Source organism: Scophthalmus maximus, chromosome 3 (genome assembly GCF_022379125.1).
Source record: "Scophthalmus maximus strain ysfricsl-2021 chromosome 3, ASM2237912v1, whole genome shotgun sequence".
Lineage (NCBI taxonomy): Eukaryota > Metazoa > Chordata > Actinopteri > Pleuronectiformes > Scophthalmidae > Scophthalmus > Scophthalmus maximus.
This window is the reverse complement of record NC_061517.1, coordinates 9,286,504-9,301,877: the sequence shown is the minus strand read 5'-3', so window position 1 is coordinate 9,301,877 and position 15,374 is coordinate 9,286,504. Positions and strand designations below refer to the sequence as shown.

The 15,374-nt window shown below is 44.4% G+C and overlaps 1 protein-coding gene across 2 annotated transcripts; it reads right to left on the bottom strand.

The window, feature by feature from the left end:
* On the bottom strand, positions 1-15,039 carry si:ch211-117c9.5 (sodium- and chloride-dependent creatine transporter 1). 2 transcript variants are annotated; one of them, XM_035645964.2, is made up of 14 exons: positions 14,906-15,039; positions 12,063-12,332; positions 9,198-9,329; positions 8,789-9,110; positions 8,235-8,367; positions 5,664-5,798; positions 5,485-5,588; positions 3,833-3,957; positions 2,937-3,049; positions 2,364-2,504; positions 1,657-1,759; positions 1,466-1,566; positions 1,220-1,390; positions 1-1,051 (listed from the first exon to the last, which is right to left on the bottom strand). In XM_035645964.2, the coding sequence occupies exons 1-14, from the start codon at positions 14,934-14,936 to the stop codon at positions 923-925; spliced, it is 2,010 nt and encodes a 669-aa protein (XP_035501857.1). In that variant the 5' UTR covers positions 14,937-15,039; the 3' UTR covers positions 1-922. The 2 variants fall into 2 exon arrangements, with proteins under 2 accessions (XP_035501857.1, XP_035501856.1); XM_035645963.2 differs by lacking the exon at positions 14,906-15,039 and adding an exon at positions 13,554-13,801.
* Positions 15,040-15,374: the final 335 nt, after the last annotated feature.

The window sequence follows — 15,374 nt, the reverse complement described above, 5'->3', positions numbered from 1 at the left end:
TCCATTTTTATCTGCTCATTTATTGCTTCTTTCCTTTCATGGCATCAAGTCTCTTCCCCCTCCCCACAACCCCGTCTCCTGCTCTTTGCACAATTCAGTCTGAAGTTTCTCTCCTTCTCTTACGGTGGAAATATCGATCATCATCCCCTCCAAATATTGTTAACACATTCACAGACCCTACAATACACTGGATAAGTTAGTTCATAACACACAGTGTGAAGTGGTGATACATTTTCTCTTTTTGCGTATTTTTCGTTTTTTACAAATGGAAGTTGTTTTTTGTACAGTTGATTAAGAGAATACACTTGGCAGAAAACGAGGGCCAAACACAATGCTACATGTAAATGAAGACACCAATGCCACAGTCCTTCCCACACGCACGCACGCATGCATGCACACACACATGCACGCACACACAGACCATGGCATATCAGCAGCAGATGAGGTCTTTCATTTCGAAAGTTTCACCAGAATTTTTGAGTTTCTGCTCACACAACAGAAAGACATGACATGTTGGGAGGCGGGTTAACCCTACCACAAAGGTGCAGAAAGGGAAGATATCGCAACTGCACTGGACACATCACACTTACAGAACAAGACGGGACGGGACAGCACAGAGCCAGGGAGCGGAAAGAGAGGGGAGAGAGTCAGCGAGGTAGAGTCAGAAAGCAGAGCGGAGGGAATATCAGCCTGTGATGACTGGATACGAGCGGGTGTGTTTTCAGTTCTTCTCCCATCTAATCTTTGGTCCATTTGTCCAGGGCTTTTCTGTATAGCTTTAAAAAAACTGCGGGGTGCGTAACTAAGCTGCACTTTGCTCTTACTGGGCAAATGAGGTGTGCATGCGTTTTTGAGTAGTTAGTGTATGTGTGTGCTGATGTCAAGGGCAACCTTGGAAGTGTGTTCTGTCGGGCTCAGCTCATCAGATGACACTCTCAAAGGGGCATTTATTCTTGGTTCCTGCAGGGGGCAGCAGTTTGGCCTCGTTCTCTGGGGTCAGGTACTCCAGGTGATGTCTGCCCCAAACTGGCGTGGTTAGGTACCGCCACCGCTGCATGGAAAAGACAAATACACGATGAGCTTTTTACTGGAGCGCCGCTTCGGCCTTGCCTAATGAGCCCTCTCTATTGAGCGTTCCAGAAGACACATTCATAAACAATTTAAAACAGAAATAGGAGTACAAAAGAAAGTGTACAAACATTCACCCTGGCATACTGACCTCCCACAGAGATCCTTTGCTGGACAGCAGTTTGTAGAGAACAGTGAGAGGGATACAGAGCATTGAGGACAGAGCCAACGCCCAGCCAATCGCTTCACCCCACCAGGGGTATGTGTACACCGTGTTGTAGGTAAGGGGCTTGTAGTTCACCACGTGGAAAAAGAACACTCCCTAAATGAACAGAAAATATGTCAGCTACTTTGAACCGTCAGGTAGAATTAATAGAAAAATACACAAAACACTTACCGCACAGACAATGGGCGTGATGTAGGACCAGCACCACTTCATGTAGGGCAGGGGCTGATAGCCGATCATACGAGCCACGTCGTCCATGAAACGATCCGCGCCTGAGAGGGGTGAATGACAAAAAGAGGCTGAGAATAGCACTGAATTGTGCTTGTTGTTGTTTGAATTGCAGCCGTGCAGCGTTGTCTCACCATAGACCCACGCGATCACCACACACTCCCAGAAGGCCTGCCACAGCAAAGTCATGCCACTGGCAGAGTAGTAGTCAAACAGCTGGAAGACATACATCCCTCCCTGACCGAAACAGAGAGAGAGAGCAGTCAGGATCAAGACTATTCCTGTTCATTCATTATGTATGACTGTTCAGGATTTTTGAATTTGTCCTGAACCTGGGGGACAATAAGAGGCCAAACAAAAACGACAAGATGCCTCAGATGTCGAGAGTTGATGCCAAGCATGACAATACACGTCCTCATGTGGCACTGGCAGAGATATACACTGCCCTGTTTAGACGCTGAATACGTCCCTGTCATGCCTTGGCATGCATACTTGCCAGACACTCATTCAGCATCCGTGGGATGCTCTGGATCGGCGTGTTGGGGAGCCACAGCCAGAAAGCATCCGCCAAGCCCTTGTGGAGCAGTGGAATAACAGTCCACAGGAGAGTATTGACACTGCTGTGACATAGTTGTTTTGCACTACGCAATCATTAAAATAATCTTGTGCCAACAAAACAATCTGAAAGTCAGGTGAGAGACTATGGCTTTTCGTCTCTCAATGGCATGGCATTGGGCCTGAAAGTCATTTGCATTACGATCTGCCGACCTCCAACTGACTGTATCATAATTTTGGAATATAACCAAATGAGGTCCAAAACTCTATAAAATCCACACTGTACCTCTGTGACCATAGACAGGTCGATGATGAAGCAGATGACGCAGCAGACGGCAGCCACCACCTCTCGGCGCAGAGAGCCCAGGACAGATTTAGGGGGAAGCATGTCCATGATTCCGGTGATCAAGCCCTCTACCCCGACAAACTAAAAAAGTAAGCGCACAGAAGAGGAAAAAAAAGAACAATGGACGGAGAAAAATGAGAGAGAGGATGGAAAGTGAGAGTAAATGAATTGATTGGAGAGTAGACAGATGCTCTCTGTGTGAATCAGACAGAAGCTCATTGACAAATCCCTGTGCTGTAAAACAATGGATGTAGGCACTGGCTCTCTGACACACACAAACAGGCTGCTAAGAAATGCAATGCTAAAACTGGACGTGGTGTGCCTAGACTGTTTGTGTGAGACCAAGACGAGAGAGAAACGTAGACTGTCTATATGCAGTGCAGTAGGTTTGAATGTGCTACAGAATCAAAAAAAAAGATAGCAAAAAATATAGTGGCAGGTAATACCTGACATTTGCAGTCGATCTAAGCTAACGTGGATACAGAGAAAAACAAAGATATGATGTGTCTCTACCTGGCTGTCCAAGCCCAGTATGAGCAACATGAAGAAGAAAAGTGCTGCCCAGAGTGGCGCCAGAGGCATCAGAGTCACAGCCTTGGGGTAGGCTATAAAGGCCAGGCCTGGACCTGTACATTAAGAGGCTGGGTGAGAAGCAGGAAGCATCAAGGGCATTGAGTTTCTCAAAGTCTGGACCTCAGCCCGCATCCGAACTGAAGGGCAAGTCCATCTGGACCCAGCGCACATCTTAAGGTTATGAATGCAATACGGTATGGAGTGTTAACATTTCTATTTTTGAAACAGATTTTCTATTGATAAATAAACTGATGATGATGATGCTGAATATGCAGTGTAGCTGGAGATTATTCACAGCCACCATGTCCCCTGATGAGGGTGGTTTTATTGTGGCTTAATTCCATATCAACATAGTTGTCATGGTGAAGTTAACCGCTGGAGAGAGTTGTTGTTGTTGTCGCAGATACAAAATTTGTGTCTGTTTTTTCTTGAGTGCACAATTTCCACATCTGGTGTAAATACAGTTGTGAGAATATGTCTGAGTCAGAATTAAATAACGTCTAGCTGGAGATGTGGCATTCGTGGCATCACACAACGCTGACAGTTGAATACAGGGACATTTGTGTAAGTCTGCGTTCTCCATGATAAATGTGGTGAAAACCTCATACAGCAGCAGCTTAACCAATGAAAACTAGGCTCAAATTTATTTTGACTATCTTGATTCTCTTGAAATTGATGTGTGTGCTCCACACCTCTGATCTTGAATAAAAATCAGATGTGCACCTTTGAGTCTTAAGTTTGAGAACCCCTGATCAAGGGCATGGAGCTCTCGCTGTCAACACTCAGCTCATCAGTGGCTTTTAGGTGGCTAAATTGTGGGCAAGCTGTATCCTTACCACTCTCAGCTACCTTACTGATGTCCACGCCTTGCTCTTTAGCCATGAAGCCCAGCACGGAGAACACCACAAAGCCTGCAAAGAAACTGGTTCCACTGTTAATGAGGGCCAGGACAAATGCGTTCCTACAGGAAAAAAGGGCAACAGAGAGAGAAGAGAAACAGAACAGCATGAATTCCCACTGTGAGAAAAGAGATGGATAACAATAACCTGTAACATGAGGCTCAAATAGGAAACTGTGTTGGTAAATCAGAGATCAATAGCAATTTCTCTGAAAACTGCTGTTGGGAGTGTAGTTGGCAGGAGAAGGAAAAAAACAATGGGAAGTCTGTTTCAAGGTTTGAGAGGGGCAAAGAGTAAAATACTCCTACTGACCCATTGCTACAAGCTGTATCCAACACTATGGCAATGAATGTGCTTGTAAATAAATTATAAACAAAGTCAACATCCCTGGTCAACACAGTGAGGAATGACCTTAAGTTTATTCTGATTAAGTCAAGTCTAGTTGGCAACAGCAGCCAAGAATAAACAACAGTTGGACCATGGTGGTAATTATAACAGCACTCAGAGGATTGCTTATGGATTGTGGATAATCATAAACAAGTGAGTGGGTGTTTTGGGTTGAGAAAGCGGTCTGCGTCAAGACCACAAATATTAAAGAAGACTAAAAGATACAGATGCACTAGTGCCGGTGAGGCTGTGACGCTGAAGGAAAACCTCTGTTAAATTTTGCATTAGGGTGGTGGAGGTGAAACGTCTGTGCTCTGAGCTGACTTCTAAGATTATTACACAAAAATGTGCAATTTATCCTTTGGTTTAACATATTTTTCGCTCTGGACCAAAGTCCATGGGCAACAGATGATCAGGCTGACATGGTGACGGATACTGTCTTACCTAAAGCTACAGCACTGGAATGGATTAAGACAGAAATTTAAATTAAGCAATGAGGTTTGGAAGCAAGTGAACAAGACCCCAGTATGGGACCCTTGGCCCTAAATACATCTCCCAAAATATTCCTGGGATACTTTAAGTGTGTGTGAGAAACATGGCTGAGCGGACATACCTCAGAATCTGTACACATCTTTAAACTTCCAAGTAAGGTCAAGGAAGAGAAAATGCCAGATGGCAGAATATTTGTGAGACTCCTCCTATCACGGGCATTCCAAATATCCAAGCAGCAAGTGATGAGATTTAAATAAACAAATACACTCAGGTCTACACTCCCGTCTGCATTAAGGCCCTGACTGACCTTCTACTGTATCAGTTAATTTGTATTATAAAATAAAATAGAGCTCCTACTGGAAACCTATTTGCTTCTATTTTTATCAGGGAGTAAATTACTTTAAATCTGAAATGTGAGTAGCATGCTAGGAAGTCCGTGGGCTTTGAGTAATAATTCCTTACACTCATACAGTGTAAGCAAGTCAAGTCAAATGGTTGTTCTGGTTACTGGAGAAAAAGCACAGTCATTCTCAACACGACATTTATAAATTCAACAAGTGTGAGTAGTAATCCAAGTGGAAATCTCCTGGTTTGTTTTGTTTGTTAGTGGAGTCGACAGGTCACATGCAGCAGTAGACAGTCTGGCTGGTGTTTGTGTTGATTTTGGCCTCCTTCCAGTGACAACGATTTGATGTTGTGTATTGACTCACTGGTAGCAGTTGTTGTGGAAGCGGTTGTAGCTGCCCAGTGCAGTAAGAGCACCCAGTCCGATGGCATAGGAGAAGAAGATCTGAGTGCCGGCATCAATCCACACCTGTCACGAAGGGAAATGCGAGACAATCAATATGCGTCTTGATACCCAGATGCCGACCTGTGCAAAATGTTATACCTGTGCTTCACCGAGTTTGGACCAGTCTGGTTTAAGGTAGTAAACAATCCCATCTAGCGCTCCAGGTAAAGTGACTCCGTGGGCCAGAAGAACAATCAGAATCAGGTATGGGAACAGAGCAGTGAAGTACACAACCTACAGAAAGATGGAAAAAGGGAGCAATGAAGTACATTTCGAGACACCTTGGGACCAATGTGTAGGATATACTTAGGGGTGGGGGAGGTGAAGTTTGAGTGCTATGCATTAACTGGCATTAAGTAAAAGTAGAACAACTACACAGTTAACATTTAAACTCCTCACACAGGGTTCCCACTCTAAGTCAAATGTCCAATTCCCTGACTTTTTCCTGACCTTCACTGACTGAAAAGCTGAATTTCCATGACCTATGATGATGAGGTAAAAAACAGGCCACCTTTGTGCTGAGCAGACAAAAAACAGCCACAGTATTTTAAACCCATCAATTTGTGAGCTTTAAGTACAAAACTTAAAGTTTTCACTTCTTGAACAGTGCACATTTGTGATCACACAAGACTGGGCTTGCACATTCGTATAAGCACACAGGCCCTTATGCAACATACTTCGAGCAAAATATTTGTTCGTAAATGGGACTTTTTGGAAATGGGAAATGTGATAATTTGAAAATTACGCCTCCTTAGTGGTATAATTGTGAGCTTCTGTGTGCAGAGAGTCACCGAGGACCTGGAGGGACAACATCTGGAAGGCAGACCAGTGTCCTCTGAAGTCAAGTCTTCTATTTAGAGAAACATCTTTATGTTCCGTAGTTTTTGCTCAGTTTACAAGCACAATGAAATTTAAAATTGGAAATACCAGGTGGAAATCCCTGTAGTTTCATAAATTTATGTTTTGTATTACATGCTTATGTTTTTATATTGAAAATTCGGCCACTAAAATGTGTGTACCTTATTATAGAAAAAGGAAAAAGCTGAATAGCCCAAATGATATTTTATGTTTATTTTATTTTAATGTATGGGCTACAGATACTTCATTTAGTTTTTAAAGATTTAAAGCTGTTTTGGTTGATTTTGGGAGATTTTTCATCTGCTGACTGTCCAGAGTTATAATTGGCATTGTAGTTGTACAACTGAATTTTGTTTGGTAGCTCCCAGAGATACAGCAGTGATGTATGTGTGTATATATACTGTATATATATATATATATGTATGTATTAAAAAGGTGCGCTGATGAAAAATCTAATTGTACCATAAACTCATATTTGTGGGTTTGCAATTAAATTAAAGTGTCCCAGTTTTGAAAATATGGTCACCCTAAGCAGACTATATATCTTAACTGAAGTGATAGTTGTTGACATGTGGTATGGGAAATATGGCAGCTAAAATTTAAACATGCCACAAAAGAAATTCCCTGATATTCCATGCCTTGACCCAAAAAATTATAAAATCACCTGACTTTCCCTGTCTGGAAAATACTTTTTTTAAATTCCCTGATATTCCAGAAATTCCCTGACCCGTGGGAACCCTGCTCACATTACACGAGGTAAGTACATCAAAAGATGTGGTTATATGAGGAATTTAACAGGCTAGCTGGAAAAGGTTTAGTGCTTATTAACATGGTCCATCAGCTATGGTCAAAATGTTTCAATTCAACTACACCTAAGTACGTTTTTATCACTTTGATTAAGCAATTACCTGCTTTGCAAATACTCAAGTCTTAAGTAGAAGCCCATTAGGTCCTTCTTGTAGTAGATGTGTAATGGGCCCTGTCATGTTACTTTGAAGAAAAGGTAGCCTGTAAATGGAAAGCCAGACAATTTGTAAACCTCCTGCAATAGCAGGGGTTTTTGGCAGACCTTTTCAGAAGGTAGTCTTTGTAAAGTTATGCTGAGAAAGTCCCCCCATGCTACCTTGTAGAAGCAAGTCCCAGCAAAATCAGTATGGTAAGAGCAAAGTAATGAGAAAGCACATATTTGCCTTAATCTAGGGCGAACATGGGCAGCTCTAAAACATCTACATGGTGGAAAGTTACTAATCGGCTTACAGCTGGCTGGCTCAGTCTCCTTCATTATGTCCCCCCTTGCTCTGTGAGCTGTAGCTACTCTGGAGACACAGGTATGCAAACACACACAGCTCCATATGCTTCCAAAATAAGGATTCATTCTTTTATCCCCCCTCCAACGTATCAGAGCAGACACATTCAAACCAATGAGAAGTGGACATCTTTTCATATATTTCCAAATGGAAGTCAATCAGACAAATGCATATGTAGAATATAAAATAATGGGGACGTAGGGATCAGAGGAAAAAAAGGGGAAAAAATATGCAAATTAGCAGACATTCAGAGAATACACGTGTGCTTATGTTTGTGTTTATGTTTTTCAGTCTAGACAGTAAAGCTGATTTGGGGACAAAATGCTGCGATTATTTAAATCTTTCACACAAAGCCATGCAAATAATACCCTGCACTCCATGAACCCTGACGGTGACATGAAACATTTTATGCAGTGCCATAAATATTAATCTACACTCATTAACCCCAAACATACTGACACGTGACATCGAGCATCATGAACTCTACAGCCAGAAATCACTTTACCTTGCCAGTAGATTTGACACCTTTCCACATGCAGAAGTAAACAATGATCCAGGTGGCTATGAGACAGAGCACCATCTCATAGCTGATGTCGCCAGGCTCGTCCAGCCCCCCGGACAGACGGAGCACTTTATGCCTGGGAGGGAGAACACAAGAGACGTGCCCATAAGAAAAGACAATGTTTTCCAAACACAACAATGATATATTTGAAGAACAAGTGAAAAACTTCATCTGGTAGTCTGCAAGTTGAAAAACAATTCCAATATAAGTTACTTAGACCTTCACAGGCCTTGTACTGTAAAGGTCAGGAAAAAAATCAATAAATGGTAACATCTGTAACAGATACAGAATGATTAGAATAAAGGTCTTAATGACTGTAAACTTTGCATACATGGAGCACAGTTAAGACCTAATAATTCAACTTGCAGTGGATTGTTCAAATCTTTATGGCTTTGGGTTAAGATCATTTTATAATAATTTCTTCATTTTTTTTTTTAAAGACAGCTGACTCGCTGCTCTGGTTCCCCATGACAATGCCCACTCAAGCTACAACATACTCCCAGAACTCGATGACAGGGGAGCGCATGCCCTCGATCTCCATGCAGCTGCCGTTGAGGAGCTGGGCTATGGACAGGTTCAGCGGGGACGTGGAGGAGAGGAGGTCGGAAGCGGCGGCAGCAGATGAAGGCAGGGCACTGTTGTTGTGGCAGGAGCGCCGGAAGTCCTGCGTACAGTTGGGAGAGTTCCAGCTGTGTCCACAGGTGGCCCAGGGCAGTGGGGTGGTGAAGGAGTGGAAGAGAAAGTAGAGGCCCCACACCAGAATCATGATGTAGTAGGTGTTACAGAAGAACACAATCACCATTGAGGAAAAGCCCAGGCCTGGCAGAGAGGTGATGAACTGTTTTAAAGTAACTTCTTTGGAGAAATACAAATGTGCTCATTTGTGTATCATAAACAGAGAGGTACCTTTGAAGAGGGGTGCAATGTTCCAGGCAGAGACCCCTCCTTGCTTCATGAACTGTCCCAGTGCGATCTCCAGGAAGAAGACTGGAATGCCCCCGATGAACACGAAAATAAGGTAAGGGATCAGGAAAACACCTGCAACACACAACATTCATGTTAATCACAAAGTACATGAATTAACACGCATGAAGATAAAGTACATTGTTTCAATATAATAAATGCCAAGACATTCAGTATACCTCAACAAAAAAACAACTGGAAAGGTTTGGATATTTGACATTATTAAAATATTTGAGTGGTTTAGCGTCCTAAAGGATAATAATTGCATCAAATTAACAAATTTCTCATTATCACAGTCAACCACATAACATGTTTGGCTTATTTTACCCCAAAGAGCACTTATTTGAGGAATATGAAATGGATAGCAAAAATAAAATAATAAAATATTACAGTAAAATCTAGTTGTTCTGAGACTTTGCAACGAGTGTGTTGACAAACTGTGATTACATGGTCAGATATTTAAGTAAACACCTGAACAGTCCTTAGAAAAGTTATTCCAGTTGGAATTGCAAATAAAATTAAATAATAATAATTAATCACAGTACATTGAATCACAATCTTCAGATTGTTTCCCCACCTCATAATAGCACCTTTCTACACTGTCCTGTGAGTGTGATTTCTATTTATCTATCCACTACTGCAAAAGTGCAATATTTATTCCATTTCATGTGTGCAATAACTTGTTCTGTGCCATGCCCCCTCTATTTTCAATACTGTCACTTTTTTCCAGGTCTTACAAGTATGTCTGTGTTTTCATAGCTTTTGTCCTGTATTTTAGGCATCTACGGGCTTGTGACACACACAATTTCATTGTACTTTTACAGTGACAATAAAGATCTCTATCTATCTCTATCTAATGGTGTGAATGGACTCCAATTCCACAGACGGTGTTAAACATTAACACAATTTTGTCAATTATCTTTTAAACTTTCTATATAAATTCTGTAATGTAGAACTTTCTAAAAACAATGTCCTCCTGGACAATTGCACTGTGAAAGAAGCCTGTTGTGATCAGTAAAATACAGCAGAAAAGGTGAAAGGAAAAAAGGCGACATGCGTCTTTTTAATTCACTGAACGATTTGGTTTGATTAATGATATAACAGGGTGATGCCACCACAGTGCGCAGACGGGAGGGAGTCACATGACCAGGTGTGACGCAGAGCAGCGAGGGGCTGAGGAGAAAGGAGGGAAAGATGGATAGATCCCAGGAAAGGGACACAGAGAAACTGGGACACAACACTGTGGTGGAGGAGGTTCAGCAAGCGCAAAAAATGACACACAGCGATGTCGCCCTGGTTGTCTCTGCAACTGCGCTTTTGATTAACATTTGCGCCTCATTCAGTCCATCATTCTCTATGTCATTCTCTGAGAGCAGGGGGCTGTAGCCATATAAGGAAACATTCGTGAGTGGGAGTCTAACAGAGAGAGGGGCGGGAGATCAAGAGAGACACAGAAGAGAACGAGAGAGATGCAATAGGAGGCGCGAATGGAATGACCAGAGAAAAATGCTTGTGCTGACATACCCCCAGCATATTGGCCATATCAGCGAGGAACTGCGTCCTTAATAAGGCTTAAATAAATCCTCTCTAATCATGACTGGACCAGACACATCAGCCCAAGCTTCTGAGTTCCCAATAAATATATAAATAAGATTTTCATTAATTCCACGCATTTACGGTACAGTCTTCTATTACTGCCTCTATCGGAGTGTGTCCTCGATTCAGTGGCAAGAAGGCTCGACCAAGAGCCCCAGCCCTTATCTGGCACAGTTGTTGTGTTACCACGTACACCCTGGGTTGGTCAAGGACATGAATGAAGTATTGTGACGGATGTGGCTGTGCTGACACTGAGGGGAGGACAAGGACGGGGCACGGTCACGGCACAGTTATTTTGTGACACATCCAAATGCCTCCTAATCTGGAGCAAAGTGGGAGAGAGCACCTTTGTATTCTACGTGAGGCCTGGGCAGGAGCACAGGGGGTGGACTGTGTGAGGCAGGCCATTGTTATACGATACCAGAAGGTGGGTATCAAAGCCATGGGTCACAAGACCCACACACATGAGGGAGAGGGAGGGCTGGACTGAGAGAGAGACACACACACACACACACACACACACACACACACACACACACACACCATGTAGTTTCATTTCAACAAATCACCTCATAAAAAAAGAGAAAAGTGGGTAGGGCTGCGATAAGACGAGTCAAGGCCAAAAGCCGCAGTCAGAGGACGTGACTACTGGACAAGCTGGCACAGATGCATTCGGAGTGGATACGGTCCATAAAACAATTCAGATAAACAATTCAGTGGACGAGGTCTGTCTGATAAGCAACGGCAGGCTGTAACAAACTTAGTGTTGTCCTACCAACCGTCAGGAGTAACTGGGTGAAATACCAGGAAGATTCTTCAATTAGGCAAACAACTTTTTTCCCCATGAAGACGATCTAGAATTTGCTTCTTTTTCAAAAAAACAAAACACTCATTGTACTGTCAACGTAAATATGTGAATTTTGATCCTTTTGTTCACACTGCATTGCCATGACTACATCTCCCAACAAGTAGGAAACTGAATCATTAAGTTTAGAGAGAGTGACTAGATCTCAACGGCGAAGGACCATGCACTTTGTGTCCATGTCAAGATATGTGTCCATGCACAAACAGAAACTTTAACATGAAATGAAACGTATTTGTAGTTCATGAAAAATATCCGCCTTGAATGCCAATCAGATCTTTTTTTCCAAAATGCTCTCATGTGTTTACAGTAACACAGAGAACTATTTCAACAGTGGTCCTGAAACTCACCACCTCCGTTCTTGTAGCAGAGATAAGGGAAGCGCCACACGTTGCCCAAGCCAACAGCAAAACCCACGCAGGACATGATGAAGTCCATCTGTCTGGTCCAGGTTTCTCTCTCCACCACTGGCACCGCTACCCCATTTCCAGTCCCGGCCGCAGCCCCGTCCTGGGTCTGCGGCGGGCCCACTCCAGTCACAGGCACCAGGGGTCGAGCTGACTCCCCGCCGTCATCCTCGGACACGGTCCCTGCCTCCAACTGGGGGAGACTGATATCACCTGGATGTGAAAAGACGAAGGGTCAAAGGGTGACAAGGGAGAACAGATAAGCCAGAGGAAGAGAGGGAAACAAAAAGGATAGGGACGAATAGAAGGAGATGAGACACCAGCGATTTCCGTTTATCTGAGTAACACTGATAGAATGTCTTCAACCTTATTGCAGATGATAGACAACACTCATATCAAAATATACACAATATCAGAACTTCACATGGCAAGTCAAGACTGGAGACGGATGAACCACATGACTCGTCCAGGCGAGCTTTGTTACACGGGGGAGATACATCCACACTCAGTGAATTTTGGGCTGTAAACTGCTCTGACGCAATTCGTATTTGGGCTGAAATCCTGCTGCTGTTGTGTTGCCATCACTGAGCCCTCCCCCCGATGTCCTGTCTCACAGACGGGGAGTGATTAGTGTGGCAGAGGGCTGCATAAGGTACATCTCTCGAGCCCCCCACGTAGCTTTGCGCTTCTATTTCACACACACAACACTGAATGCACAGGCGCAGGCACAAATGAACTCAACGTGTCACTCCATCGCTGCCACTCTGTGATTTCGACGTCAGCCGCTCTGTGCTGGACGCAAAGGGAAGGCAGCAGAATCCAGATCGGAGCAGTTTGAGAGGGTGTGTGTGTGTGTGTGTGTGTGTGTGTGTGTGAACAGAGGCGGGGAAGGTGAAGGATGTCAGCATCCACTGAGCACCTGTGGTTCGAGATCAGTTGTGCGAGGAATACAGATTCACACTTTATCAAAAATAGACAACAACAACAACAACAACAACAACTCTCATCCTTGGACATGGACGTGGTCTATGCTGTCTATTGGAAACACTGATGTGCATGAGTCATCTGATTGTCTGAGCCTTTAAAATGACACTCTCACATCACTCACCTAAAACTTGACAATTATTATTATTATAATTTCTTTTTTTTGGGGGGGGGGGGGTATTTCATGCATTTAAAAGGTGGTGATAACGGTTCAGCACCACAGTTTGACATGTGTCTTTACATGTTCCGCTGTGGAGTGTGTGTATATATTCATATATTCTGATGACGTGATGAGCCGGAGGCAGGTGGATGTGCAGTGAGCTGCCCCTCTCCCCAGAGTGAAGTGACTGAGGCTGGCTGGGGGGGGGGCTGCTTCTGATTCATCATCAGCATGTGGTCAAATCCTGTGGTGAATAGTCATCAGTGGAGGTCATTCGGCAGCACACTCACCTTGGCTGTTCTCTTCCACCTCAGGTGACATATTGATGGGCACCAAAAAAAAAGAGGAGGAAAAAAAAAAAAAAAAAACCTCTTTTCTATTTTCCTTTCTCGTGAAACCGAAGCCGGCTGTTGGTTGTGGCCAGCTGGCAGGCCGGCGTTGTGTGGACGTGCCTGGCGGACACACAGGGCGACCGGCAGGCGGACGGACGCGGACGGACGCGGCCACTGAAGCAGCCGTGCAGCTGCTCAGGTTCGTCTCGTGTGGAGCGGGGGGGGGGGGGGGTTCGGAGCTTGTGGTTTTGGAGGGGATGAAAAAAAAATAATATTTTTCTCTTCACGACGGTCGCATGTTGGAACCCCCCGGCTCGGCCAAGAGCAGGGAACGAGAGAAGAAATGTTCACAAAGCGCCGCGGTCCGCTAAGCCCGTTGGCCGGCGGAGATTCAGAAGCAGTCGACGAAGCACTTGAAGGTAAGCCTGAAGAATCTCATGAATGACGGTTAGATGATAAATGACACCGCGCCTTGGAAGTGAGCGGATCCTCCTCCTGTCGGCTAATGTCTTGTTTGAACAGCGCAGTCAGAAGTCCGTGAACCTGTGCGTGATGCCGCGGACGCTCTCTGCTCTCCTCCTCCTCCTCCTGCTGCTGCTGCTGCTGCTGCTCCCCTGCGCCGCCGCCTCCTCCCGCCGCCGGACGACGTGATTGGCTGAAGGCGGCACAGTGCGGTGTGCACAGGCTCCGCAGCACCCGGCCTGCACGCAGTGAAAATGAGATCTCACCAGTCAGTCACGGCTCGCCCGCGGAGGAGGGGGAGGAGGAGGAGGATGAGGCGCCACCTCGGACATTTGAGTTGCGATATGTGATGACAGTCAACAACGCTCACAGTTTGAGATTCTATGTGCGTATTTAACTGAATAAATGTAGTGCAGTTTCGTTCATGGGCGGATGCATGGATCTGTCGTGATCAAATCAAATTGGGGGGGCTTGAAACAGCTTTTGCCCCCATTGATGAAGGAAACAAAACCCAATCAGAATTAAGTTCATCGCTGTTGTCAGGTAGAATTCTGTATCTCTGACATAGAACTTTTTTTTTTTTTTAAATCGACCAATCACAGAGCCGCTTGCCGGCTGCATGGTCTACCTCCTCAGAGGAATGACCCTCCAGCCTCTAGTGGCAAGGGTGGGTTCATTACTTTCACACGTCCTTGTCTTGAAACCACACACACACACACTCACTCACTCACTCACTCACTCACTTCACTCACTCACTCACTCACTCACTCACTCAAAGTGCAGTGCTGCTTCTAATTCATCCACGTGGTAAATAATAAGCAGTGGAGGTCATTCAGCAGCGTACTCACCTCGGCAGTTCTCTTCCTCCTCAGGTGACATATTGATGGGTACGGGAAAAAAAATGGTTCTATTTTCTTTTGAACCAAGCAGGCTGTTGGTTTCAGTCAGGGGCTAGCTGGAGATGTTTAAATGGGCCTGGCTGACAAAAGGCAGCCGGTCAAGGCTCAGAGTAGGGCGGATTCTGAGTTTGCCATTTGCCTTCTTTGAAATTGGAGGGAAAACCCGACAAGGGTCAGTCGCCACTGGTCAGGGGAGGCAGCGCCCCTTCAGAAATTTAAGTTCTATGTGCTTTAAACCAAGCTGTTGGTTTCATCCAGGGGCTAGCTGGAGTCGTTTAAATGTGCCAGTCTGAAACAAGGCACCGGGCAGGGCTCAAAAGGCAAACAGACAGAGACGGAGCCACAGTATATGTGATGAGAATAAAACTCCACTAGGTTTGAGATTCTATGTGTATTAACTGAATGAATAAATAAAAGT

What these genes read in the sequence shown, in the direction of transcription:
- si:ch211-117c9.5 (XM_035645964.2), bottom strand. Translation starts at nt 14,936, where the DNA reads ATGTCACCTGAGGAGGAAGAGAACTGCCGAG. An exon ending in CAGTAAGGTAGCTGAGAGTG is followed by an intron (nt 3,050 to 3,832) that starts GTAAGGATACAG and finishes CTTAATGTACAG; the next exon opens with GTCCAGGCCTGGCCTTTATA. An exon ending in GCAAAGGATCTCTGTGGGAG is followed by an intron (nt 1,052 to 1,219) that starts GTCAGTATGCCA and finishes TTTTCCATGCAG; the next exon opens with CGGTGGCGGTACCTAACCAC.